At 45.0% G+C, this 26,566-nt stretch overlaps 1 protein-coding gene across 1 annotated transcript in view; it reads left to right on the top strand.

Moving 5' to 3' along the window:
* The window catches only part of PTPN23 (protein tyrosine phosphatase non-receptor type 23), a 663,560-nt gene that overhangs the window by 178,426 nt on the left and 458,568 nt on the right, over positions 1 to 26,566 (top strand). Inside the window, exons 8-10 of the mRNA XM_078662553.1 lie at positions 668 to 799; positions 2,937 to 2,984; positions 12,867 to 12,923. Coding sequence (XP_078518679.1) covers positions 668 to 799; positions 2,937 to 2,984; positions 12,867 to 12,923 — 237 coding nt within the window. The remainder of the gene's footprint in view (positions 1 to 667; positions 800 to 2,936; positions 2,985 to 12,866; positions 12,924 to 26,566) is intronic.

Raw genomic sequence — 26,566 nt, 5'->3', positions numbered from 1 at the left:
TTGAGCCGTTCATTCCCTCGGTGGCACTCGCTGCTTCCTGATCATAGTTGGAAGCGATCATCCTCTTTTATACTGCCTGTCAGGTTCAATGTGCATTCAAACCAATCTGCTGATTTGAGGGGAAAACAAACAAGCATTTGGAGTGCAACGGGTCTAGCATTTACACACGTTTGATCTATTGCCATTGTAAATGACAATGCCTTTTATTTTATGTTTTGGTTTTTAAAACATAAATAAAAAGCATTGTCATTTCCAATGTCAATAGCTTAAACTAACATAAATGCGAGACCTATTGCATTGCAAAAGCTTGTTTTTTAACTAGGTGTTTTTTTTTATTTATTTTGTACAACACTACAAGACAAATTAAAATCATTTTTAAAACTCTACGTGCTGGGTTAATTATTTTTTTTTGGTTGCTGTTGAGTTGCCAGCATTGTGGGCTTCATTTTCGTCTTGTCATCTGTAGTTCGTAAGGTGGTGGTGTTCGTTGTCAGTAGTAATTGTAGTGGTAGTACATTGCAACAGTGAGCACATTTATGAGACACAAAGGTTTGTTTTAAGAGCATTCACCTCATTGCGTAACATGTTATTTATTGATTAAAAGGTACTTCTCTTAAACTGGCATCCACTTACAGCAATGTTTGAAACTCTTTGTGTCTCATGATAGGTGGTGGACTATTACAAGGAAGCCTGCCGTGCTTTGGAGAACTCTGAGACAGCCTCACTACTGGGAAAAATCCAAAAGGACTGGAAGAAACTGGTGCAGATGAAAATTTACTACTTTGCTGCTATAGCTCATGTAAGGTGGAAGACAGAAATAAATGATATTGCAATCAGATGTGCATGCTAGAAAGTTTAGCACTCTCCAGAAGAATCGGTGCCTCCCCAGAGACATTGATTTCTCTTGTGTTCAGCCATAGGAATTATGCCTTTTGTCAATCTGATCTAGTTTCAGATATGATCTTTTCCACCTTGAATGGTTGATTTTTGCACTCTGCAACAAATGTCAGCTCTGCTCTGTAGTTGCAAAGTAGCGATCAAAATACATCTACATTGCTATGTTCCCATCTGTGTCCAGAATTGCCAATCTCGTTCTGTGTATGAAATCAGCTGTTCAACAGAGCAGACTGCATAGGGAAACACTTGTAAAAATTAAATGCCTCCGTTCTAGCTTGAATCCCACGGTGGGCCCCACATGTAACACAGACTTGTTGCCCAGGTTCACGCCTCACCCACATAAGTGAAAGGAGGATGATTGACTTATAAGCTTTGTAAGGTAAAATCTATCTAATTTTTATTTTCACTAATAGGGTATCCATTTGACTCTGATGTTTTTCTGCAAATTCAGTTTATTTTTTTACCAGATCGGCTAAATTAGCCAAATGCCTTGTCACCTCAGAATAATGCTTCTTGTCACTTAAAAATAATCAGACGAAATAGAAACATTGGCCAATAAAAACATAGACTACCACTTCTTATCCTGCATGCTATATTGATACGTAAGTTGAACTCTATTATTGTTCAAAGTTTAAAACAAAAAAGGGGGGGGACTACTATTATTGTTTTTTGTTCTGTAAGTTGACTGGTGATCCCCATGTTTAACAAAATTCCTGATCAAAGCATTCACTGTTCAGCAAGCTAACCAAGTGGTACATAATTGAGTTTAGATATGTGATACAGGTTTTTTTTTAAAGTTCTCAAATTCGAGCGCTGTTCAATTTGTACTTCTGTATGGTAACTTTTTTAGTGTTTATTGGGATGATGCATGGGGAAAAAACCTGTGATTTCGACCGTGTGTTGTCCGGAAAGCCAAATGACCCTCAGAGTAAAGGTGTTACCTTGCACAAGGCATTAGTACTTCCTTGATGTCAATTAAAATTATTTTGAAGACACCTAAAGTTTATAGGTTTAGGATCTGCTCACAAGCAATTACTGCAAGGCACTAGGAGCAGATGGGAAAACACATCACCTAACCATCAAGCAGAATCAAAGCAGCGTAGATGCAAAAATAGTAAGAAAGAATTCAAATCATGAAACACAATTTAAAATCTTAAAAAAATTTGCTTCAATAAAAACATTATCATAAAGCACAAATTAAGTATAAGCAAGTAAAAATATTCCATGTAATAATTTTGAGATCATTCATTACTATGAGATTAGTCTCAAGGAACTTATCTCATGGTAAATACGTTTATATCAGAGTTTTTACTAATCTCGATTTCATTCTCGATTTTATTTTGCTTTACATGGGGTGACCCATTTAGACTACCACTTTTGGTATTTTTTATTGATTTCGTTATTGAGTAGCCTCTCCTCACCTCTCCTTTTTATCCACATTTTTATCCAAATTTTACTCACCAGTGGCTCTTTTACTTACCCGTCCCTTCCCAATATTTTTGTCCCATTATTTATTTTCTGATTTGTTGTTCAGATGTTCTGAAACCTCCTCTGCCCAAAGGTTTTTTTGGACTTTTTTTCCATGCTACGCTTGGAAAAACAATAGCAGTGATATTAGTACTAAGACCTGTGATGGTGGTTTTGAATATTTTGTTGTTCTGATCCAAGCATTTGGCATATATCTTGGAACAAATGCACTACAAGATAGTAATACTGGAATTATATGTTAATTAATTTTGTTTTCATTTTTTCATTGCCTATTCGTTTTTTTAATTGCATACATTCTTGTAAATAAGATTTTTAATTTTCCAAAATCCCTTGAATGATAATTGCTCGCACCTCTCAGCCCCAGATAGTATACATTTTCTATATGGTACCAGAGCTTCCAAATATTGTCATAGTGTCTGCCTCCTGCATCGCTATGTTTATTTTTAACACCATTTTCAAATCTGTGAACAGGCGGAAGCCTGTTTATAAATCAGCTTTGTTAATTGTTAGTATCCAAACTATGTTTGCCTTACTTTCTTTCCTCTTTGCAGCTGCATATGGGAAAACAGGCTGAGGAGCAGCAGAAGTTTGGGGAAAGGGTGAGTGGAAACAGCATGTTGCCTTACATCCTGCGTGACCTCTCCCATTTTTGTAGAACAAAAAAGGTTTGATTCTCAAATAATATTGAAAATTAATTTGGATAAATTTACTCCCACATTTAGCGCAAATACCTGATATTTTTCGGATTCTCAAAATATTATTTTTATCCTCTTGGGGTCCTGTGAACGCCATGGCTTTCAAGGGGTACTATGCACAAGAGATTTTGCAGTTCCTTTTTGGGGTGGGGGAGGGGCCGTGGGAAGGCGGGAAAAGGAGGGGAAGTCGGGCAGTCCGCGAGAGAAGGAACAGAACTGTGGGGAGGGTGTGTGCTCCAGTAGGAGAAAGGGCCTTCACACACCCCAAGGGGGCTCGTCAGGCCGACGCTGCAATGCAAACTGTATCGGCCCTGTTGTGATCCCTGACGTCCGGACGTGGGTAGGACCCACCACGAGGAGCACTCAAACTTGAGGACTCCATGTGCCGCCAGTTTTGCGGTTGTTGCGGACGCACAGACGGGCGCACCTTCTCTGGAACTATTAGATCCGTGAGAAGGACGCTCTTCACCCCACTTGATATTAATCTTCCACACAGATTACATAGGAATCCTGCTTCACAAGACCCTAACCTAGGACTTCCCGAACTGCCTCCTTTTATTGTATTATAGACTAGATAAGGTACCTGACAGTTACCCACACTTTTTCCCCCCACATTGCACATTCGAGCTGTAGCAGTTTTAATCCTCCTGCCAGTCGTGACTCTTGCAGTCTATTTTTAACCTTAGCACCTATGCCCAGCTCAATAAAAAACATTTTGGACACCTGTAGCTATTTTTAACATCACCACACCACTCTACTCACTATACTTCTGTGCCCCACCTCTTCATCACAACAGGGCCAAAACGGTTTAACATCATTAAAGATCTCCGGCAAAGAGCCCCCCCCCCCCCACATGGGGCCGTCTGGCATTGCAGCGTGATGAAGCAAGACACCCCTTGGGGTGTGTGAGGGCCCTTGCTCCTATTGGAAGACTCCCCCTCCCCATAGTTTTGTTCCTTCTCTTACTGACCGCCTGACTTCCCCTCCTTCCCCCCTCCCCCTCCAACCCCCAAAAAGGAACTACATACCCTCTTGTGCATAGACATTGTTTTGGGCATGTTTGTAGGACCTGGATAAATAAAGCCCTTGTCCCCCCATTTGGTTTATTTTTTTCAAGGAGTACTCCCATTACACAATACTAAGATTATCAGTTATAGATTTGTACATGTGGAAGTACTCAGAAAAAAGTGCATTTGCACTTGAAAATGTTTTTTTGTTATCACTAGGGAAATTGTTTGTAGCATGTTTGGCTGTAAATACACAAGTCTTTGCATACTCCTGCCATTGAGTATAGGGCGCAGACATCGCAAAATGTTTTTTTTTAAAGAGGTGCTTTGGAGTCACGAGGTACCATGTGATTCCTCCCCTAGTTGGAATGGCGCATGGACACCTACTCCACTGTTAGACTGTTTTTCTCCCCTATCGGGATCCGAGTTGTACCAATGGGGCTCCCAGATTCGACACTTTTGTGTCCGTTGTTCAGATTCTCACTGTTGTTCCCTCCACTGCAGACTCTGAGAAAGGCGATCAGTGTATTGGTTCTGACATTGTTTTCCTCTGCTCTACTAGACTTCGGAGTTTGTCTTTGTATCTTTGGTCCCCATCCATCGGGCAGAATGCCAACGCATGTTAGGTGATGAAACAACCTTGTTGCCAAACTAAATACCCATGGGCCAGCCTCCATAGCATGTGCTACATTTGCTTCTCCCTGAGCACAATGATCCTAAGTGTCCCTCCTATCTTGTGTTTTTGTGCAAAAAGACCCTCGCTACCGCTGAGACAGATGCTGGGACCATGTTAGAATGCAGAGGAAAGCGGCCAAAAAACCTCCCAATGTCTTCGGGAGAAGCAGACCCACTTCAGGCCGAGGAGGAAGAAGATTTTGAATGTTCCAGCATTCCTGCTCACTAACCCAGCCCAGAATGCATCTTCTCTGGCTCGTCTGACGCCAAGCAGAATGAAGGCCAGGAGGCACCATCCATTTCAGCAGATTCAAGACCAGCAACTAAGACCGTGCCCAGGACAATGAGTATGGCTAACACCTAGACGCCAAGCAAGTCTCAGAGGAGGCTGCACTCACTCTGAGCCAGAGCTTTCAAGGGAGTCTGGCTTCTAGCCCTGGACATAAATAGCCACCCTCAGTCCCTCCTCCCCCATCTGGTCTCCACACATCGAAGGCAAGAGAGCTAGAACAGAATCCTCCCAAACCATTTGATTGCCCGCCGGTGCAAAAAAAAGGTCAATACCTGTTGGAGCCGTAGCCATCCGCTACCCCTGCACTTGCTTCAGTGCCGAAGAAAGCACCCGCATTGAGAACCCCCTCCACAGCCGGTTCTGAGAGGCTAGAGAGGCCATTTCTTAAGGAAGTCCAAGAACACCTCAACGAAAAGCAACCTAGGGGTGTTTCTATTTTATGACATCCCAAGTGTAAGATTGTGTTAGTCACAACCCAGCTTGAGTTTGTGCCACTGCCCATTAGCCTCTCCACACACGGAGTTTCTCTTGGGCAGTGGCAGTGGCACAAATTCAAGCAGGATTGTGACCAACACACTCTTGCATCCAGAATGCCCATCAGGCTTCATATCACTGACAATAGGATTGAGCACCCAACACCGTAACTCCCTTCTTCAGCAGACGCGGGTTGGATCAATTTTACTTTTTATTTTTCTTCACAATGTGTTTATAGCAGAGGGGGTTATTAGACTTCTCGATAGGGGATGTATACAAAACCACCTCTCCAGACTGACAGCACCACACTTACCATAATCAAGGCCGTAGAGGAAATACACAAGGGTCCTTCAGGGGCAATAAATCCACCAAGGGCACTGGGTAGAGGAGTGCCAATAAGGGAGCCTCCACATCTATGCACTGACTTGTCCTGTATTCACCCCACAATCACAAAACACCGGTTATGGGCAGACTACAAGATTTCCTTCCACAGTTGGCGGAAAGCACCTCAGACAGATGGGTCCTCACAATAGTAGAAGACCTGTATTACTTGGAAGTCCTCTTAGACCCACCAAACATCCATCACATGCACAGTATCTAACACCAGAACACCGCCACATTCTTCATGATGAGGTGCAAGCATTCCTTATTAAAGGAGTCGTAGAGTTAGTACCTCCACAATATCAAGGCAAGGTGGTGTACGCTCTCTCTTTTTCAACCCCAAGAAGGACGGCTCCCTCAGGCCAATCATTGATCCCAGACTGCTGAACAGGTGCATATGTCAAAACATTTCCATATGATAACCCTACAGGATGTTATCCAACTGCAGTGGGATGTCTACTTTGACTGCCCTGGAGCCGAAGGATGCCTATTGCTACATCCCAGTTTATCCAGTTTTTTGGCAATTCCTTTGTTTCGTCGTAAATGGACAACACTACCAAATAAAGGTACTACCTTTCAGGGTTACAGTTGTTTCCAAGTCTGTAGGAAAGTGGGTTTCTGTTGCAGTAACCCCCCACTTTTTGCCAGACTACTGATGCACTTTTTCTTGCTGTGCCCTGGGTCTCTGCCAATCAGGTTCCCAGGGCCTGTGTTCTTTCGCCAAAACTAACCCAATTGGCATCGCTGGCAACAGGTCAGCCCCTGGTAAAAAATACCACAGGTACCCAGGGCACTGTGACCAGGAAAGACCTCTAAGGGCTGCAACACTTATTATGCCAACCTTAGAGGCCCTGTACCTTTACACACACACACTGCCTTTGCAGGCTGCGTGTTTTGGTGCAGAACAAAGTAAAGAGTCGACATGGCACATATCCCTGTGTGCCATACCTACAACACACTGCCCTAGCATAGATCAGTCACCCCTCTAGCTGCGTACCCTATGCCAGTGGCGAGCGTACAGGTGCATGAGCCGTGTACCCCTACAGTGTCTAAGTCCATTCTTAGACATTGTAAGTGCAGTGCTGCCATTAAGAGTATATGGTGCTGGGAGCTTGTCATTACGAACTCCACAGCACCATAATGACTACCCTGAAAACTGAGAAGTTTAGTATCAAACTTCTCAGCACATTAAACCTACACAGATGCCAGTGTGGGAATTAATGAAAAATTAAACACAGAGGGCATCTCAGAGATGCCCCCTGAAAACTAACCCACCACTAATGTCCAGGCTGAGTGGCTGCTTTCAGCTTCCACCACCAGACATGATTCTCAACCCCTGGGTCGAGAGCCTGCTGCTCTCTGGGGCCTGAAACAATGCACATCCTGGGACGAGGTGCCAAGTCTCCTCCCCCAGGATGGGCAGGGCTCACGAAGGGGAAGCTTCAAAGGCATGCCGCCTTTGTGAGCCTCCCAGACCATTTGCTGCTTTCAGCAACTGGTCCCCACTGGTTCCACCCTCCACTTTGGGCGGGAGAGCAGGTGGGAAAAACAAGTGAGAGAAAGAGGTGTGCCCACCTCTGCCAACTCCACCCCTCAAGTGGGGGAGGCGAGGTGAAGCATAACTCTTGAGTCCCCACCATCTTGCAGATGAGGGTACCCAACCAACCAGGGACAGGCTCCTGCCCCCCTCCCACTGGAGGGTGGCACGATAGGGGGTGTACCCACCCCAGGGAAGGGACACATTGGTCCCTGCCCTTTACCTACCTGTAACACCCCTAAATCTAGTATTTAGGGGGCACCCTGAACCTTGATTCCTCAGATCCAAACAAGAAACAAGAAGAAAAGAAGGACCATGCAGCCGTGCAGCAGCTAACAAGAGGAAGACTCCCACTGACTTAGCCCCAGCCCTACAGACCTGTCTCCCCTTGAACCTGCTCCTGCGAAATCCCGGTGACAAATGCAAAAACAACAGTTGATGGACAGAATGCAGAACAATGTCCTACATTCACCCCAGTACAGAGATCTGGGCCTAAATCCATCGTTTTTTTGCACTCCACACCACCCCAGTTCAGAACTGGCCATATGCAAATCAGCCTTGACCCTGTGCCTCATGGGAACAGTCCAGCCCGAACTGCCAAGCCATGTCTTTCCTGGACCGGAATCAAGCATCCCAGGACCGGTTTCTGGCTATCAGCCGTCTTCAGCCAGGATAGCTTGACTCCAGTGGTGTGGAGAGCATGGGACTCACGTCTGAGCATACCCATCCCACTCGGGGTGACACATGCAAAAACAGTTGATGGACAGAATGCAGAACAATGTCATACATTCACCCCAGTACAGAGATCTGGGCCTAAATCCATCGTTTTTTGCATATGGCCATGTCTGAACTGGGGTGGAGTGCAAAAAAACGATGGATTTAGGCCCAAATCTCTGTACTGGGGTGAATGTATGACATTGTTCTGCATTCTGTCCATCAACTGTTTTTGCATTTTAGGAATAAAAGGCATCCTGCATTGCTATAAATCCCCATGCCAGAATCCACATGTTTCAGTTACAGGAGTGCCTCCGCAGAATCGTCAAAAGAAGAGGGTCATCTACAATATCTAGTGTTGGTAGGGGCCTCTACTCATAACTCTCTGCGGTGGTGGAACAGTCCCTAGTTGGCTGGAGAGCACATGTGTATAACATGACAGTCCAGGGACTTTGGTCAGCCCACTAGCAGGAGCACCACATCAACTGCCTGGAACACGTTGCCATTCATCTAGCCTTAAAAGCCTTCTTTCATAACATTTAGGGCAAGGTGATGCTCATAAACACAGACAATATGACAGTCGTGCACGGTCTCCAGAAACAAGGCAGCACCAATTCACAACTAAAATTATCAGTGCTAGTGCAGATTATTTGGCATTGGGCAATTCATCAGCGGGTACACCTCTTGGTGGAGTAAAAACCTGGAGTGGACAATGACTTTGCAGTCCTGCTAGGCAGGACATTTCAACAAGTTCATGAGCGGGAGCTCTTCCCACAAGTCCTACTCACCTACTCCCAACGTTGGAGGTTTCTGCTGGTAGACCTCTTCGCCACTCATGAAAACACAAAATGTGAAAATTTTGCTTCCAGGTTCCCACACCCACAGTCCATGGGCAAAGCTGTATGAATGAACTGGTCTGGAATATATGGCTATGCATTTCCTCCTCTCCCGCTCCTTTCTTAGGTGTTGAAGAAGCTGCTGCAAGCATCACTCATCCCTATCCTAGTGGCTAACACATGGGCCAAACAACCATGGTTCTCAACCCTCCTCTAACTGTCTATTGTTACTCACGAGAGGCTCCCCTACCGACCGGACCTTCTCATGCCGGAACATTGCAGAATTAGGCAAGCCAGACCCCAGACAACTCAATTTAGCAATTTAACACCTGTGGTCCTGCTTAAACCTGCCACAGAAGTGTACAGACATTCTTAAGGAATGTCGCAGACCCACTACTAGAGCTTGCCAAGCAGCAAAGTGGAAATGATCTCAAGATACTGTGTGCTATTTAATCCACCTAAAAAATCAGGGATAGCATACATTTCCACAAATCTATTCCTCGCGGCTATTGCTGCATACATGCAGAATAGCCATTGCATTTCTGCCACATGCAATTCCTCTCATGGAAAGTAGCTTTTCTCAAAGTTATTGTCTGAGTCGTATACGTGTGCTACAGGCCCTCACTATACAATAACCTTTCATTCAAGGTCATGCAGATAGGGTTGGACTGACCCTCAATTTCTCTTAAAAGTGATCTTTCCCTTTCACCTCAACCAAACAATTGAGCTGCGCGCCATTTTCCCTCATCCAGACTCAGAAGCAGAAAGGGCCCTTCATACACTGGACGTAAAAGGGCTCTAATGTACTACATTGATAGAACTAGATTCATTCACAAAACTCATCAACTCCTTTTCACTTTGCAAAATCACACCAAAGAGAGACAATATCAAAAAATTGGCATTTCTAGATAGTTACGTGTATCCAGATGTGCTACCTTAAAGTTAAAATGGTTCTCCCTTCTCCCCATACCATACTGTATTTGGAAGAAAGGGGAAACCGTGACTTTCTTCCAGAATATTGCCAAGCACCTAGACCAGTGGTTCCCAAACTTTTGACTCCTGAGGACCCCCATTGAGTCACCACTGGAAGCCGGGGACCCCCAAGCAATTTGTATGAGTTAAATTTCAAACATTAAAACAGTAATTCGAAAAAAATACACACGTGTGCACACAAAACAAATACTCAAAGTACTAAGGATTTTGGGGCCAGATGTACGACCATTTAATTTAGCGCCTCGCAATTGGCGACACATTGCGAGTGGCAAATTGCGAGTCGCTAAATGAAATGTAAAACAGTGTGTTTAACACTGTTTGGGATTCCAAATGGGGTCGCAAATTGCAAGGTTCATTAATATTAATGAGCCTCTCGTAATTTGCGAGCCCATTGGGAATGCCAGCCCTCCCAGCAATGGTCGCCTGCTGGGCTCTGCAGGCCACCATGTCTTGGACTGCTTTTAAATAAAGCAGTTTTTAAAAAAAAAAGCAGCCTGTTTACCATGCATTTAAAAAAAAAAGAAAATGAAACGTTTTCGTTTCATTTTCTAAGGGCAGGCAGAGGTCCCTGGGACCACTGCCTGCCTCTAAAAAATAATTTTGCATGCATTTAAAAAGGGGAAGGGGTCCCCAGGGACCCCTTCCCATGTGCAAATGCATTATCTACTTGAAGTAGGTGGTAATTGTGACTATTTTGCTACCGCAAAACATTTGTACATGGTTTTGAGACTCGCTATTTGGAAGGGAATGCCCCTTCCAAATAGCAAGTTGCAAAACCTATTTAGAGAGTCGCAAACAAATTGCGACTCACAAAATAGGCTATGTACATGGCCCAATTGGTTTTTGCATGCGCAAACGGGTTCACGAACCCGTTCGCGCATATAAAAACAGATCGTACATCTGGCCCTTAGTATTTTATATTGAAGTAATAGCCCCTCTGTCACATGTATTTTATTTATTTTATAGCATCTCTCATACCATTGTAGGATGTCAGAGCACTTTACATCACACACATATAGAGACATTGAATCATACATGTAAATCAGTGTGTGTGTATATAAAATGTTTAAAGAGTGCTTGATCTGGAAAAGCACAAACTCAGGATTCAGAACATAACACAGTGGCTAGCATTGACTTTAACATTAAAAATGTATTTCCACCCAAATATATCTTTTTAGCAGCATCAGGATAATGAATAACTGGGACAAAATATAAGTTACTAACTGGTACCATACAGTTTGCAAGCAGCTCTTTGATGACAGTTTAAAGGTCACTCTGCTAGATTACGATTGTCACTTATGAAGTGCACAGTAACAAAAGAATCTCTGTGACAAAAGCAGTAACCACGAACCTAGGCACATAAAATACTGCTTTTTAAGATGCATGTTACACGTTCATTGCAGTAGGCACATTAACCCTCTGTGCTACATTAGTTCAACCAAAGCTGCCACTGAACAAAACTCTCCTCGCTCTCCAGCATGTACATTAATCACTGGCATTCTCTTGGCACTTTTATTGTTGCTGGAAAGCTGCTAATTATACAAGAAACTTTGCTGTGCTTTTGAAACTGCTGCCTACGGACCCCCTGGGAATGTGTCACGGACCCCTGGGGGTCCGCGGACCACAGTTTGGGAAACACTGACCTAGACGGTCAAACCCACACACGTTTAGTAAACAGTACTGTGTGAATGTTCTGGCCCGTCAACAGGCTAGAATTGGTCAAACAGTTTTAGGAACTTTGTTTCAGTCATTTGCAACATCCGCTGGCTAGCCACCGTTAAGGGGAGCACCACTGTACAATCTATGCAGAACATGTCACAGCCACTCATGCAGTAAATGGAATGTGTTACTTACCTTGTAAGCATCTTTTCACAGCTTGTAGCGTTGTAGATTCACATGCCTTCCTGGACTCACAAATGGTTGCTCTTTTCTCCAACATTAACAGTTGTTACCATTATATACAATTTGCATGTCCACCAGTTTTCAAACCAATACGCCATACTTGCCAGGTGTGTGTAAAACAATCTAATAATAGAGTTGATGTCCATGCGAATTGTTAACTAAGGGGGATGTTATAGTGTACCTCGTGACTCGAAAAGACCTTTGAACAAAAACAGCTTGCAGGTTCAGAGCCAAACACTAGATGACTGAGGTATGCAGAGCATGTGATAATACACTATACAAGCTACAAACATATGCTTACAGGGTAACTAACAAATAATTTTCCATGTGAAGAAACCCCTTAAGTACACTTCAACCAATTTTGGTAGTGTTTTATCCTAATTCCTACAGCTTCTCACTGTATCTTGGGCATAAACAGGCCTTACAAAGTTTTTGAATACACATCTACTTTTCATGAGATCCTTGCCTGCAGGATATTTACTTACTTGTAAAAAGTACATATGGGTAAATCAGTCTATTAGTGTAAATTCCTGTTTGATGGATACCAAATGGGTATTTGCGAATCGATCCTGCTGTATGAAATCCTGAAATTGCCTTTTCATCCTCTTGTATTGTGGTACTTTTAGTCTGATTGGTAAGTTAAAATAAAACTACCACAATGTAGGTTAAATGAAACTTAGGTGAAATTAAACTCGATTGTTTACACAAGGTGTCATGTCAACGTGATGACTACTATTACTATATGTACGTCTCCTATCGGAAGTATTGAAGTACAGGACACAGTTGAATATTCTGCCACTATGAGATCAAGTTGGTGCTATGTCCTCTCACAGAAAGTCAAGCATTACATTTTTTAAGCTGTTGGATTCATTACAGATTTTCTGTTCCTGCTGAATTTATCATGATACTTGAGTGTTGAGGTGAGAGAGTACCATGTGTTCTTTCATCTTATTAATTGGCCTTTTGTGTTTTCAGGTTGCCTACTTTCAGAGCGCTCTGGATAAACTGAATGAAGCCATCAAGCAAGCAAAGGTAATATTCACTTCACATGTTTGTGATCTGATTGAAATGTTGTGGGATTACATCTATAAAAGCCAGCTCATGGATAATTTTTTTAATCTACTTTATTTAAAGTTTCACAAAGAAAAACGAAAAAGAAACAAAAGCAGAGAGTCACTCCAGTGTTCAGAAGTACATACAAGGGGTACCAAAGACATTATTCACTTATTACAATTTAGACACACCACCTGCGTGGTATTGCAGGCATAATGCGAGGGGACTTGTTTCTAGTAACATAAAGCATTTGTTATCTACATCATTGGGGTTACTGTGTGTGTTACTCTGTGATATTTTCCTTTGCATACCATGAAAGTGAAGTAAGTTCACAGTTCTCTCATTTAAAATCATATTTTGAGTATCAGAAGCTCGATCAGCCAGATATGCCCTCAAGTCTCTGGGTTTTGATTTAGCAGGTATAAGTATGCTGAAGTTATCAGATAATGTGTTACAGTATATCAAATCGTTAACCAAGTTGGCAATTCGCAAAAGGGGGCCCCCTCCCTCAGCTCCTTGCCACATGTCTTTTCGCCAGGAGTAGCACCAGAGATGTAGCCAAAGTATCTTTCACATACCTCAAAGAGCTATGTGATGGGCTCTGGAGCCCATGCATTGTTTAGCAAACCATGACTTATGGTAAAAGAAAGACATATGAGGGAATACTGAAACCCTATGGGGTAGGTCTGAGTGATTAAGATAATATCCTGAATTGTCAAATATCAAGTTGAAGGGAAAAAGATCCCCAAATAAAAAATAAGCCATTCTATTTAGTCAAGCTGTGTGGAAAATTAAAAAAGATACTTTAGCCGTGCTGAAGCATTTTAAGAAAATAGGAACATTAAATAAAGAAAATAGACATTTTTCCTCTCCGCACATTTATGCAATTTGTATCTTTGTCTTAAGAAGTTTTTAGCAGCAAACATCGGACTCTGAAATTATTTAAAGGTTACAATAAGGGGGGTCCATTGGGCATCTTCTTTGGCACACATAGACATTAGAATATCTCCTATGTGTGGGATCCTATAACACTTAGGATTGATACACATTTCATTTTTAAAAAACATGAAATACATTTTGACAATGTAAAACATATGTTCGTACCATGTGTGGCTGTAGATACACATGCTCTGCATACTTCTGCTATCTAGTGTTTGGCTTGGACTGTTGCAACTTGTTTTTGTTCAAAGAAGACTTTCTGGTCTCGATGTTGGTTTTCTCCGCCATCGGTTTCGGACGTGTATCAATGTTGCTCCAGATGTTTGTTTCCTGTCATGGCACTGGTGCCCATTATCTTCCTTCCTGTCACTGAGATGACTTTTAGATGCATTACAGTTCAGTAGCTAAAGCCTCCACCTCTTTCAGATGTGCCCCTGTCCTCAGTCGACCCTGAAGCAAGCCCTCAGAGCTGAGGAGAGATTCAACTAGGGGCCTCGACCCTCCCTGGTCCTTAAGGTCGAAATCATGTTTGTGCATTGAACCTTCGAAGCAGAGTCCTCTGTCAATGCCGAAATCACCGTTGACTCCAAGGTCTTCGGCAACCGACTTCAAGGAAAGCCCTATCCTCAAGAAATTGTAACAAGAGCTGGATGAGTGGCTGTAGGAAGGTAGGATCCTTCTGCATGGTTAACCCCACATTTTGCCTGGTGTTATGCTGTTTCTGACTAGTCTGACTGGGATCCTGCTAATCAGGACCCCAGTCTCTGTGCTTTCGGCTCTAAATTGGTTATGGTGAGTACTTAGTCACATCTCAGATTGGCTACTGGTATACCCCTATAAGTCCCTAGTATATGGTACTTGGGTACCCAGGACATAGGTCCACCAGGGGTCCCCCATGGGCTGAAGCATGTATTATGCCACCCGTGGGAGACCACTCAAACTGTGACCACATTGCTGCCATCGCAGCCTGTGTAAGCTGGTGCTAGCACCACTTATGAGAGATATAGGTTTCCCTATATCTGGGGTCACTGCACTTAAAACCTATGTCACCCCTAAGGCAGGCTTTTCTTCCTGAAGGCAGGGTGCTCGGTGCTACGTGTGAGGGTGCCCCCGCATGATCGATACACCCATACAACCTTTGGAGTCCAAGTGCATCAGCGAATATGATATATAGAGTGGCCATGCGTCATTACGCAATGATCATCTCTAAACTGGCTGGAAAGCACCCTTTCGGGTTTGGTATCAAACATGTTGGAATCATACCCCTACACCATAAACAGTGCGGGAGGTATGAGTCCATACACTGTATAGCTCCTCCGGGAGGCCCTCAGTGCTCCCAGTACCAGTCTTCCAGAGCCAGAAAGCAAGCTAGGGCTTCTGCGACCAGAGACCTGTTTCTACCCTCCTGCTCCTGTCACAGGGAGGTGTGACCACCTCCCAGACAGGGTTTAGTGTATTGGGGAAAGGTGGGGGTGCTTGCCATCACCACTGAGACTGCTTGAAAGGTGCCCTCCTTGCTCCTTGTATAGTCCAGTTCAAACCAATTCTGGGAGCTGCTGGCTCCCGCTCTGGTGCGAAATTGGACAAAGGACATGGGAGTATCCTCCTCACTGTCCAGCCCTTCCCCTGGGAGTGACCCCTGAATCGTCACACCCCTTTCCTTAGGGTGCTTACGGGTTTACCTAAGGGTGGGTCCCTAGATTTGTCGTGGGACAAGATTCATATCAAATCAAGACACCACTTCTTCGACCGTCTGGGCACTCTGGACTTTGCTGGACTTTGCTTTTGGCACAGAGACTGCAACTGGGAAGACTCCTGCTGCTCCTGGTCTTGTCATCCTGCTCGTCCGTGCCAGTGCTCTGTACAGGAACCTTCCAAGGCCTGTTTGACATCCAACACACCTGAAGGGATCTCCCTTGAATTGAAGGAGTTACTTCCCTGCATCTGCAGGCACCGCAACAAAGCTAACCGGCCTGCTGCTCCTGGGCTCCCACGGACACCGAAAGGCTCAGCAACACCGGTGGTAGTTCTACAACACCCTTGAGGCCTGCACTGTCTTCTCACCAAGTTTGAGGTCAGTATCACTCATCAGAACCGCAGGAACCAAACCCCTGTGCACTGTGTCGACTTGTCGTTGCAAAGATTTGTTGGCTCTCTTCCTCAGATCTCCGGGCTCCAAGAAACCCCCACCTCAAGCATCTCTTGTGACCAAGCTCTTCATCCTCACTGCATCTTTTGCACAGTGAGCCTGCATCTTTGGTGAGCTGCTCGAGGTTCTCTTGTGACTCCAGTGCCTCCGGCCTGTGGGTACTCTTGAGGGTCTTCTTTGATTTCAGCAGGTTCGCCTGATTGCTTGGGGCCTGCTCTGGCTCCCCTGCTTGTGGTGAGTCACTTGGACCTTGCTGGTCCTGACACTTCACCTTTTTCGCTTTGCACGTTGGTTGTAGTTGCTAAGGCTTGTTGTTGTTCCCGACGGACACTGACCCCTCGACATCCGACGTGGGACAGCTCGTTAACGTCTCCTGGTCTTCCTCAGTGTCGCCTGTTCCACCCAGCTGCAGCTCCAAGGTCACTGTCAACTCTCCTGCAACACCGACTTTGGTGGACATTCGTCTTCCGTGACTCCTGGTCACCCCTGTGTGGCATAAACTGACACCTCTGCTTGCAGGTACTTCTCATATTGAATCCATCTTCGGGGTCCACCAGACACTTTCCCCTTCTTCACCAGCAGCGTCTTCCTGAAGTCCTCCATTAAGTTTGGCGGTGGTTTCCAACGCCACTTCGCATCTATGCACCTGGCTTCCCTGGTGTAGGTATCCTGGTTCCTAGGGTATCCACGGGTGGGGTGGCTCTCCAACATTCTGTCTTCCACAGGCTTTCTTCAGGGTTCATTGGATAGGGTCCCTCTTCTTTAAAAATTCCAACTGCAACTTACCCATTGGCTTGAATTGAGTACTTGTTTTGTTACCACACTGCACACTTCCTCCTTGGGATTCCTGGGTACTTACCTTGGGTGGTCCCTAACACTTCTACGTCTTCTGGATATAGTCTTGACTTGAGTCATGGTTCGCATACCACTATTTTAGTATATGGTTTGGTCTCCACCTCGTGACCACTGTGTATTTGTGTTACTTACCTCTTTTATTTTCAAAGTGTTGTGTGCATTGTGTATATCTCCGGGTAGGAGATTTTTGTATGCGTTAGTGAGTGTCTTATGTTCGAGGCATGTGGGCTGCTGAATTCATATCTGTGCATAGATCGCCGCCTAGTGTTGGGTCCGGATGATTGCACTTTGTTGTCTTGGAAGAGTCTTCGAAGTATCACGAGATAGGTGACTCCTCCTCTGGACTACAGTGCGCATGGGCATCATCTCCATCCTCAGATTGTTTTTTTCCGCCATTGGGTTCGGATGTTATTCCTACACTCCAACTTCGGAATCGAAACAAAAGTTTTATAGAGGCCAAAAGGCCTTCGAATTCAACTGTATTGTTCTCGCTCGGTACCTCTTGACTCGATAAACTTTCCATCTCGAATCGGTCGTCGACGCGGGCCGTTGGGCCTTTTCGACGCCACGTGGGCCTGCTGTCGATGGAAAGGAACCCGTTTAAAAGATGCCCACAATGCCACTCCAAGTTCCCGCATACTGACAAGCATCAAGTATGCAACAAGTGCCTTTCTCCAGACCATAAGGAAGAAACCTGCCCAGCCTGCGCCCCGTTTCGGTCGAAGAAAACCATACGGAATCAACGGGCCGCTAGGCAAGAGATGCAGCGACAGGCCCCCGGAACCGGACAACATCTTCGATGATGACCAAGAACTTCAAGAAGCTCCAGATTCGGATTTAGAGATAGTCACCGTTGAGGACTACTCGGACTACGCTGACGAGATCCCACCGGGGCAAATCGTGAGTACACTGCCCCCGACACCAATTACCCCGTTACCAAAGGCTCCGGTCGAGGCATCGCCAAAAGGCTTTAGCCAAGATCCAAAGAAACATTCGCCAGCCCCGCCATCTGGCTCGGCTCCGAAACCGAAACCTCCTGAGACCCCTGGGCCAAGTACCGCAATTCTAATAAAAGAGAGAGGGACCCCCACAGCCAAATGGATGGAGTACCACAGTAGACTATTAGTCAAGCAAATATTCCCTTTGGGACACCTTATTCTTATGACAAACGTTCAAAAGACAAACCGACAAAAATACGCATTGACAAAATACTGTGCTAGTGAGGCAAAATGTAAACACAAACAAAATTATAAAATACTGGACAATTTATTTGTTACACAATACAATGTTAAAAAATATAATGATTCAACAATAATTTAAAAAGAAAAGGGAAGACATTAAAAGTAAGGAAACAATAGATTCCTATTCATAAAAAGGAGGTATGGACAGAAAATTGAATTCAGCAAAACGTCAGAATTATTTTCCAGTCAATTTGGAACACAATCCTCCTTTCTGTTATGCGACGCGTTTCGGTGGATCATATAATCAAACCACCTCCATCAGGACTACATGAAATGTCTTCCCAAAAATTTCTTGTGAACTAATTACTAGGCATAACGTCTCGGGGTAAGTACCTCCTATGCCTATTAAAAACGTCTCTCGTCCAGCGAGATAAAAAACTTCTTCGCACCGGCAATCTTGCTCGGTGCTTAATGCCACAGTATAGTTAATGTACCGGAACAGTCTCCACTGCACTACAGCTATGCACTGATGCGGGTACAAGGTTAAAATCTATATATTATTATAAAATCTTCAATGACACACGGTGACGTGAGAGGCTTTATGGGACTGCATTATCCTCAGTCAAATACGTAAACAGCGGTATACTGCTATGACAAGTTGGTTCCTTCATAAATTTACATTGGATACCACTAGAATTATCAGAATATCCCGTGTGTCAGCTACCTCCAACTCCAACCAACTGGCAAGTACCGCAATCCCAAAGAAGGTTACAGAGCCTAAAAAGGTCGTCGACCCGAAGGACGTCGACCCCAAGAAAAACATACAGCCCAAAGGCGTCGATCCAAAAAAACACAGTCGAGCCGAAGAAGGCCGTGCAGCCTAAAGGTGTCAAGCCCAAGAAAACAGTCGACCCAAAAAAGGCCGTCGAGCCGAAGGGCGTCGACCCGAAACAGGCCATCGAGCCCAAAAAGGACGCCAAGCCAAAGGGCGCCGACACAAAAAAGGACGTCGACCCAAAAAGGTCGGCTGTGCCAAAAGTCGCCGAACCAAAGAAGGTCACCGACGGGAAGGGTGCCGTATCGAAGCCTATAATCCGTCCGGAGAAGGCTATCTCCCCGAAGACCAGTGCTCCAAAAACACCAGTCGATCCTAAAAAGACCATCGACTCCGGAAAGGACAAAAAAAGCCTGTCGAGCACAAGAAACGCGTCGAACCGAAAGACCCGATCGACCCACAAACACTCGCCGACCCGAAAAAAGGGCCCGAGCCGAAAAAAAGCACTAAGGCACCAAAAGTCGCCGAAGCAGAAGGTGTTGTCGACCCAAAAAAGTCACAACCAAGAACAGTGGAGGAAGAACTCTTCCATCCCGATCCAGCAGACGACCAGGCAAAAATATATATTAACCCAGAGACTGGTAAAGTAACAATCCTACACAAGAAGAAGATGCCACTGGACACTGACTCTCGTTCCCCTATTCCGCTAAATAAGAAGGACTTTGGGACTTCTCCATCTAGACCCTTCATTCCATTCTATCCCATTATGCCTACTACTCCTTTTCCTCCTTACTCTCCTTCTCACTATGGGGACAATGAGGGGAACACAGGGGAGGATCCTCAACCTGATTATGATTATCCACAGGATCCTGAGCCACAAAATGAACCATGGGAGGAGCCAACTGACCCTTATAACACCCAACCCATCCCTGATGTCTCCTCTTATCCAACCAAGCCTTCACCCACTGATGACACCATTGTCTTCAACCAATTATTAGACAGGGCAGCACAGTACCACAATGTAGATATGCATAATGACCCTGTAGAGGAAGACTTCCTGTTTGACACCTTCCCTACTTCGGAAAAAAGTGTCAGAACACTTCCTATGCTAAAGGGAGTGTTAAAACACGCACCCAACATATTTAAGGATACAGCCAGGGCACGCGTAATCAATCCTAGGATTGAGAAAAAGTATAGAGCAGCCCCTACAGACCCTACCTGCATCAGAGGGCAATTACCATTAGACTCACTAGTAGTGGCTAATGCACGAAAAAGGGCTAACTCACAAACCACGGGGGAAGCCCCTCCCCCCGATAAGGAATCAAAGATGCTAGAAGCCTCAGGTAAAAGGGTAGCAGCACAGGCATCCAATTCATGAAGGATTGCCAATACACAAGCTCTGCTAGCTCGTTACGACAGGGCACACTACGACCAGCTTGAAAGATTAATGCAACACCTACCTGAGCCTTTTAAAGCACAAGCTGATGACCTCATACAAGAGGAAAAGTTCATCACAAACGCCTCCATCAAATGTGCGCTTGATGCAGCAGACACCGCAGCCAGGTCCATAAACACTAGCTTTTTACTAAGGCGACATGCATGGCTGCGTATTTCAGGCTTTAAAAACGAGGTGCAGTCCACCATCCTTAATCAGCCAGTCAACCAAGACTTCCTTTTTGGCCCTGCTGTCGACACCATTTTAGATAAAATGAAAAAGGACACAGAAACCACAAAGTCAATGGGAGCATTGCAGTTTCAGCAACACAGAAGTTCCTTTCGACGCTCCTCATACAGGGCAGCTACACGAAGCAATACTTCCCAAACTTCATCATCATACAAAGGCAACACACAAAGTTCCTTTACCAAAAACTCCAACAGAGTAGGTTATCGGGGAAACAATAATAAGGGAAGAGGACGTGGAGGCAATAACACCAGAGCCTCCACTGCCACAAAACAGTGACTTCATCACACTACCTCCGGACCACCTAACACCGGTCGGAGGCAGACTCCAACAATTCCTACCTGTCTGGAACGCAATTACCACGGACAGGTGGGTGAGACAAATTATCTAGTATGGTTATTGCCTGGAACTCACTTCTACCCCCCCAAACATACCACCCAGACACCGTCCTATGTCCAAAGAACACATCACCCTGCTACAACAAGAGGTGAAATGTATGCTGGAAAAGGGGGCCATAGAGCCAGTCCCTTTCCAACATCAAGGGACAGGAGTATATTCCCTATACTTCCTTATTCCCAAGAAGGACGGTTCCCTCAGACCAATATTGGACCTCAGACCACTAAATCAATACATACTGTCAGAGCACTTCCATATGATCACACTACAGCAAGTGCTCCCACTACCACAGCAAGGAGACTTCCTAGCAACATTGGACCTCAAGGATGCGTATTTTCACATACCCATCCATCCAGCTCACAGGAAATATCTCAGGTTCACAATAGAAGGTCAACACTACCAATTCAAGGTCTTGCCCTTCGGGGTAACCACAGCTCCAAGAGTGTTTACAAAATGCTTAGCGACAGTAGCGGCACATCTCAGGAGACAACACATTCATGTGTTCCCATATCTGGACGATTGGCTAGTACAAGCAAAATCGTACCAACAATGTGCAGAAAACACGTCTCAAACACTCCAGCTGCTACACAGCTTAGGCTTCTCGATAAACTACCCGAAATCGCATCTGCAACCTTCCCACATACAACAATATCTGGGAGCCACTATAGATACCTCAGTGGCAAAGGCATACCCAAATTCAGCGAGGATAGCCAGCATGCAGATGCTCATTCACAATTTTCAGCCACAACACGCTCTGCCAGCTCGAGTCTTCATGCAGCGCATAGGCATGATGGCCTCCTGCATATTCATTGTCTCCCATGCCAGACTTCAAATGCGTCCATTGCAGGAATGCCTAGCACGGCAATGGAACCAGGCTCAAGGACAACTAAAAGACCTAGTGTTGGTGGACAGTCGCTCTCACAACTCTCTGCAGTGGTGGAACCCACACAACCTTTCCAAGGGGCGACTGTTCCAAGAGCCGGTTCCACAACTAGTACTAACAGCGGACGCATCACTAACAGGCTGGGGAGCCCACCTCCTTCACTACACAGTACAAAGGCTCTGGACAACCAAGCAAAAGGAACTGCATATCAGCCAACTAGAGTTGTTAGCGATATTCCTAGCCCTGAAAGCATTCCAGAAATACTTTTACAGCAAGACTGTGTTGATCCGGACGGACAACATGACCGCAATGTACTATATACAGAAACAGGGAGGAACACACTCTCCACAGCTGTCCCACTTGGCACAGAGCATATGGAAGTGGGCAATTCCAAAAGACATCTTTCTCCTAGCAGAACACCTTCCAGGAAAAGACAATCAGATAGCAGACCTGCTCAGCAGGCACAGCCAACAACTACACGAATGGGAGATTCACCCCCAGGTTCTCCAACCATTCTTCAAAGAGTGTGGTCAGCCAGAAATAGACCTGTTTGCCACAAAAGAAAACTCAAAATGCCAGTACTTTACCGCCAGGTTCCCACATCCATTGTCACACGGCAATGCGATATGGATGAACTGGTCAGGCAGATTTGCGTACGCTTTTTCCCCAGCACCGCTGATTCCGCTGGTGGCAGGCAAACTGTGGCAACAGTCACTCACGCTAATCCTAGTTGCTCCCACATGGGCGAGACAACCATGGTACACAACGTTCCTGGAGCTTTCAGTAGTTCCTCATCAAAGGCTGTGCCTCGCACCCCATCTTCTAACTCAGAACCATGGAGAAATCAGGCACCCAGATCCCAATCAGATGAACCTAGCGATCTGGCTCCTGAGGTCTTAGAGTTTGGATACCTTAACTTGCCTCCAGACTGCATGAACATCGTTAGAGAGGCGAGACGACCAACTACACGAGCGTGCTATGCAGCTAAATAGAAGAGATTTGTTATTTACTGCAACAATAACCACATCAACCCATTAGATGCTTCCATACAAAACATTATATGTTACCTGCTGCATCTTCAAAGATGCAACCTAGCATACTCTTCAATAAGGCTACACCTAGGTGCTATAGCAGCGTACCTTCAAAACAGGCAACACCTTTCACTGTTTAGAGTACCAGCAATCAAGGCTTTTATGGAGGGTCTTAAAAGGGTGATCCCTCCAAGACACCCTCCTTCCCCAGTCTGGAATTTAAATATAGTACTTACCAGACTTATGGGACCTCCTTTCGAACCTCTACACTCATGCGAATTGCAATTCTTAACATGGAAGGTAGCTTTCTTGATTGCTATTACCTCACTCAGGCGAGTTAGAGAATTACAAGCACTAACAATTCAAGAACCTTTCATGCAAGTACATCCCAACAGGGTAGTTCTTAGAACAAACCCTAAGTTTATGCCAAAAGTCGTATCAGATTTCCATATTAATCAATCGATAGAACTGCCATTGTTCTTTCAAAATCCACAGTCAGTAGCTGAAAGAGCCCTACACACACTGGATGTAAAGAGAGCTCTACTTTACTATGTGGACAGAACAAAATCATTTAGAAAGCCAAAGCAAATATTTGTTGCTTTTTCACCACAACATAAAGGGAATCCAATATCAAAGTCAGGAATAGCCAGATGGATAGTTAAATGCATTCAAATATGCTATCAAAAAGCCAAACGCACTTTAACCGTCCCCCCAAGAGCACACTCTACAAGAAAAATGGGGGCAGCCATGTCTTTCCTAGGGAATATTCCTTTCGAAGACATATGTAAGGCAGCCACATGGACTACCATACACACCTTCACAAAACACTACTGTGTAGACATGCAAGCAAAGCAGCAAGCTGCTGTAGGCCAGGCTGTCCTAAAAACTATTTTTCAAACTGCTGCAGCTGGCACAGGTATCCACCGCTAGAGGAGATACTGCTATACAGTCTATGCACAGATATGAATTCAGCAGCCCACATGCCTCAAACGGAATATGCTACTTACCAGTATGCATCTGTTCTTGGCATGTAGGGCTGCTGACATTCATATCGCCCGCCCTCCTCCCCGGTGCCTGTCGCAGCTGCAGCATTATCTTTTGCATGGCCATCTCTCACTTTACTATCTCCATCTCTGCCACAATGGCGAAAAACAATCTGAGGATGGAGAGGATGCCCATGCGCACTGTAGTCCAGAGGAGGAGTCACCTATCTCGTGATACTTCGAAGACTCTTCCAAGACAACAAAGTGCAATCATCCGGACCCAACACTAGGCGGCGATCTATGCAAAGATATGGATGTCAGCAGCCCTACATGCCAAGAACAGATGCATACTGGTAAGTAGCATATTCCTTATATAAATACACTGGGTGGTTCTTTTTCACTTAATCTATATCAATAAGATTACGTTCTGGTAAAATAAGCGACTTTACACTCCTTCTGGACTAAGCCTGAAGGCTGCTGTCCACAGCTATCACTTTGAGAGCTTTCTAAAGTTGTCTAAGACCACTAAAATCATCATAAGGGTTGTCTGTATTAGTGCAGGGTGCTATACTTACGTAAGTGAGCACCATATCTTAAGCCAACCTCCTACAGAGGCTGTGGTGTCTCATTGTCCATTCATGCACAGGCAAGATCTCTACTTCGGAAAAAACTCTTCTTAAGAAGAGCAGGCTTGCCTTTGAAGATGTTCCACTTGCTGACTCCTTGCTGCCTCCTCTGCCCTCCAAAAGGCAGAGGGAAAAGACTGTTGCCTCTACTCCTGATATTCCACCACCTTCATCCATTCCACCATCACCACCTCCTCCCTCACCTACTATTACTTCCCCTGAAAGGCCGCCAAAGTCCTACTCCGACATAGGCAGTGCTAGCCCTTCCTCTCCAGCAGAGGACTTTGGTGCACCAGTCCATTTGCATCCCACAGATGATCGAGAGGATTACAATGTAGATCCTCCTAGGGACCCAGATCTCGACCATGTCACTATTAGGACCTCCTTGTCAGATGGCACCTCGACGTACAACAGCATTATGCAACACCTGGTTGCTTATCATGAAGTGAAAATGTATGTTGTTCCAGAGGCAGATTACTTTTTGATCAAGTAGCTCTCTAAAACAGAGTATTCTCTTCAATACCTTCCTGCCTGTGCTTAAAGGGACGATAAAATCGGCTCCTGAGATCTTCAAATACCCAGTCAAATCCCAGGTGGTGACACCCAAAATGTAAAAAATTTACAAGCCAGCACTCTCAAACCCACTTAACATCAAGAGTCAAAACCCACTTGACTCTCTAGTTGTCGCCACCGCCAAGACAAGAGCAGCAGCCCAGGCCACAACCAACGTTCCACCTCCAAACAAGAAAAGTACGCATTTCGATGCTGCAGGGAAGAGAGTAGCTATGGGTGCTTCTACAAATTGGTGTAAAACCAAGTCAGAGGGCCTCCTGTCCCGGTATGGCAGGGCTAAGTGGGAAGTGATGAAGTGCCTCCACCTACATTTCCCTAATCAGTACTGCAAGAGAGGGGAGGAAATAGTAGAAGAGGGGTAAAGTCATCTACAGCGCTACCATCCAGTGCGTCTTGGACTCGGCTGATACAGCAGCCAGAGGGGTAAACATCTCAGTTATCCGTTACGGCCACTTCTGGCTTTGTGTGTCCAGTTTCAAGCTGGAGGCGCAGCAGAATCCTGCCCTTCCATGGGGAGCATCTGTTGGGACCGCAGGTTGATGATATGCTGGAGAAAATAAAAAAGGACACTGAAACCCGCCAATCTATGGGTGCCCTCCAAGTTCCTTTCAGCAGGGGCTCTTTTCGAAAGCAGCAGGTAAGGGGTGGTTCCAAAGCCACTTCTCCAGTGCCAACCCAGTACTACCTGTGGCTGCAAACAGGGTTATCATCAACAGGGTGGCAGAGTTCACACATGGGCCGCCTTTGCAGGGAACCGCTCCAAAGTCTGGGGCAGAGGCACTCCCAGTAAAGGTTTTAGATCTATCGTTTAAACGATGTATCCTCAGAGGTGGTTCGATGCTTATTTGGTCCACGTCTCGAACGCCTCAAATTCGAATTGCCATAAAAGCACAGAATATTAAGGTGATCATGCGAGGGAAGGAAATGGAAGGTACAGCAGGGAGGGAGATCTGTAAGAAACAAAAAACGGTTTATCACTCACTGTAACACTATATTACGTACCAATCTATAACCAGGTTCTATTTTTACCTGTAAAGGCAAACGCCACCACATTAGAACAACTTCAAGATATATATAGGCATATCCTTAACAAGATGGTTATGATATTTCTCATTGGTGAAGGCGATGGGGAAGGAAAGCTGAAAGGATGTAAAGGACATTAATGTTATAAAATAAAACCTTCTTGTATACGGACTGTTTTTAGTAAAGAATTAATCACTGGCCTACCGACCTAAAATTATCATGTGTCCCACCTCGCAGGGTATGAACCAAATATTCAGGACTCATGATCTCGGTTAGAAGATAGGATTACACATGATGAATATACAAGTTAGCTTCTACCTCAGCACAACAAAAGAAAACACCTTCCCCAGAATACTCCCAATGGTCACTGAGAGACAATTGTGTCATAGACTCCACTAATATTGATTGTCTCAAGATAAGTTCCAAAAGTAACCTTAGTAGGGGTCCAAGGAAATTAAATGATGAATTCAAATAATAAGCAGGTAATATAGAATGTCTCATAAGTAAAGAATCTGTCAACAGATAGG

The sequence above is a fragment of the Lissotriton helveticus genome, chromosome 10 (genome assembly GCF_964261635.1).
Source record: "Lissotriton helveticus chromosome 10, aLisHel1.1, whole genome shotgun sequence".
In the NCBI taxonomy this organism is placed as follows: Eukaryota; Metazoa; Chordata; class Amphibia; order Caudata; family Salamandridae; genus Lissotriton; species Lissotriton helveticus.
Note: the sequence above shows the minus strand (reverse complement) of the source record. Positions and strands in the feature narration are given on the sequence as shown.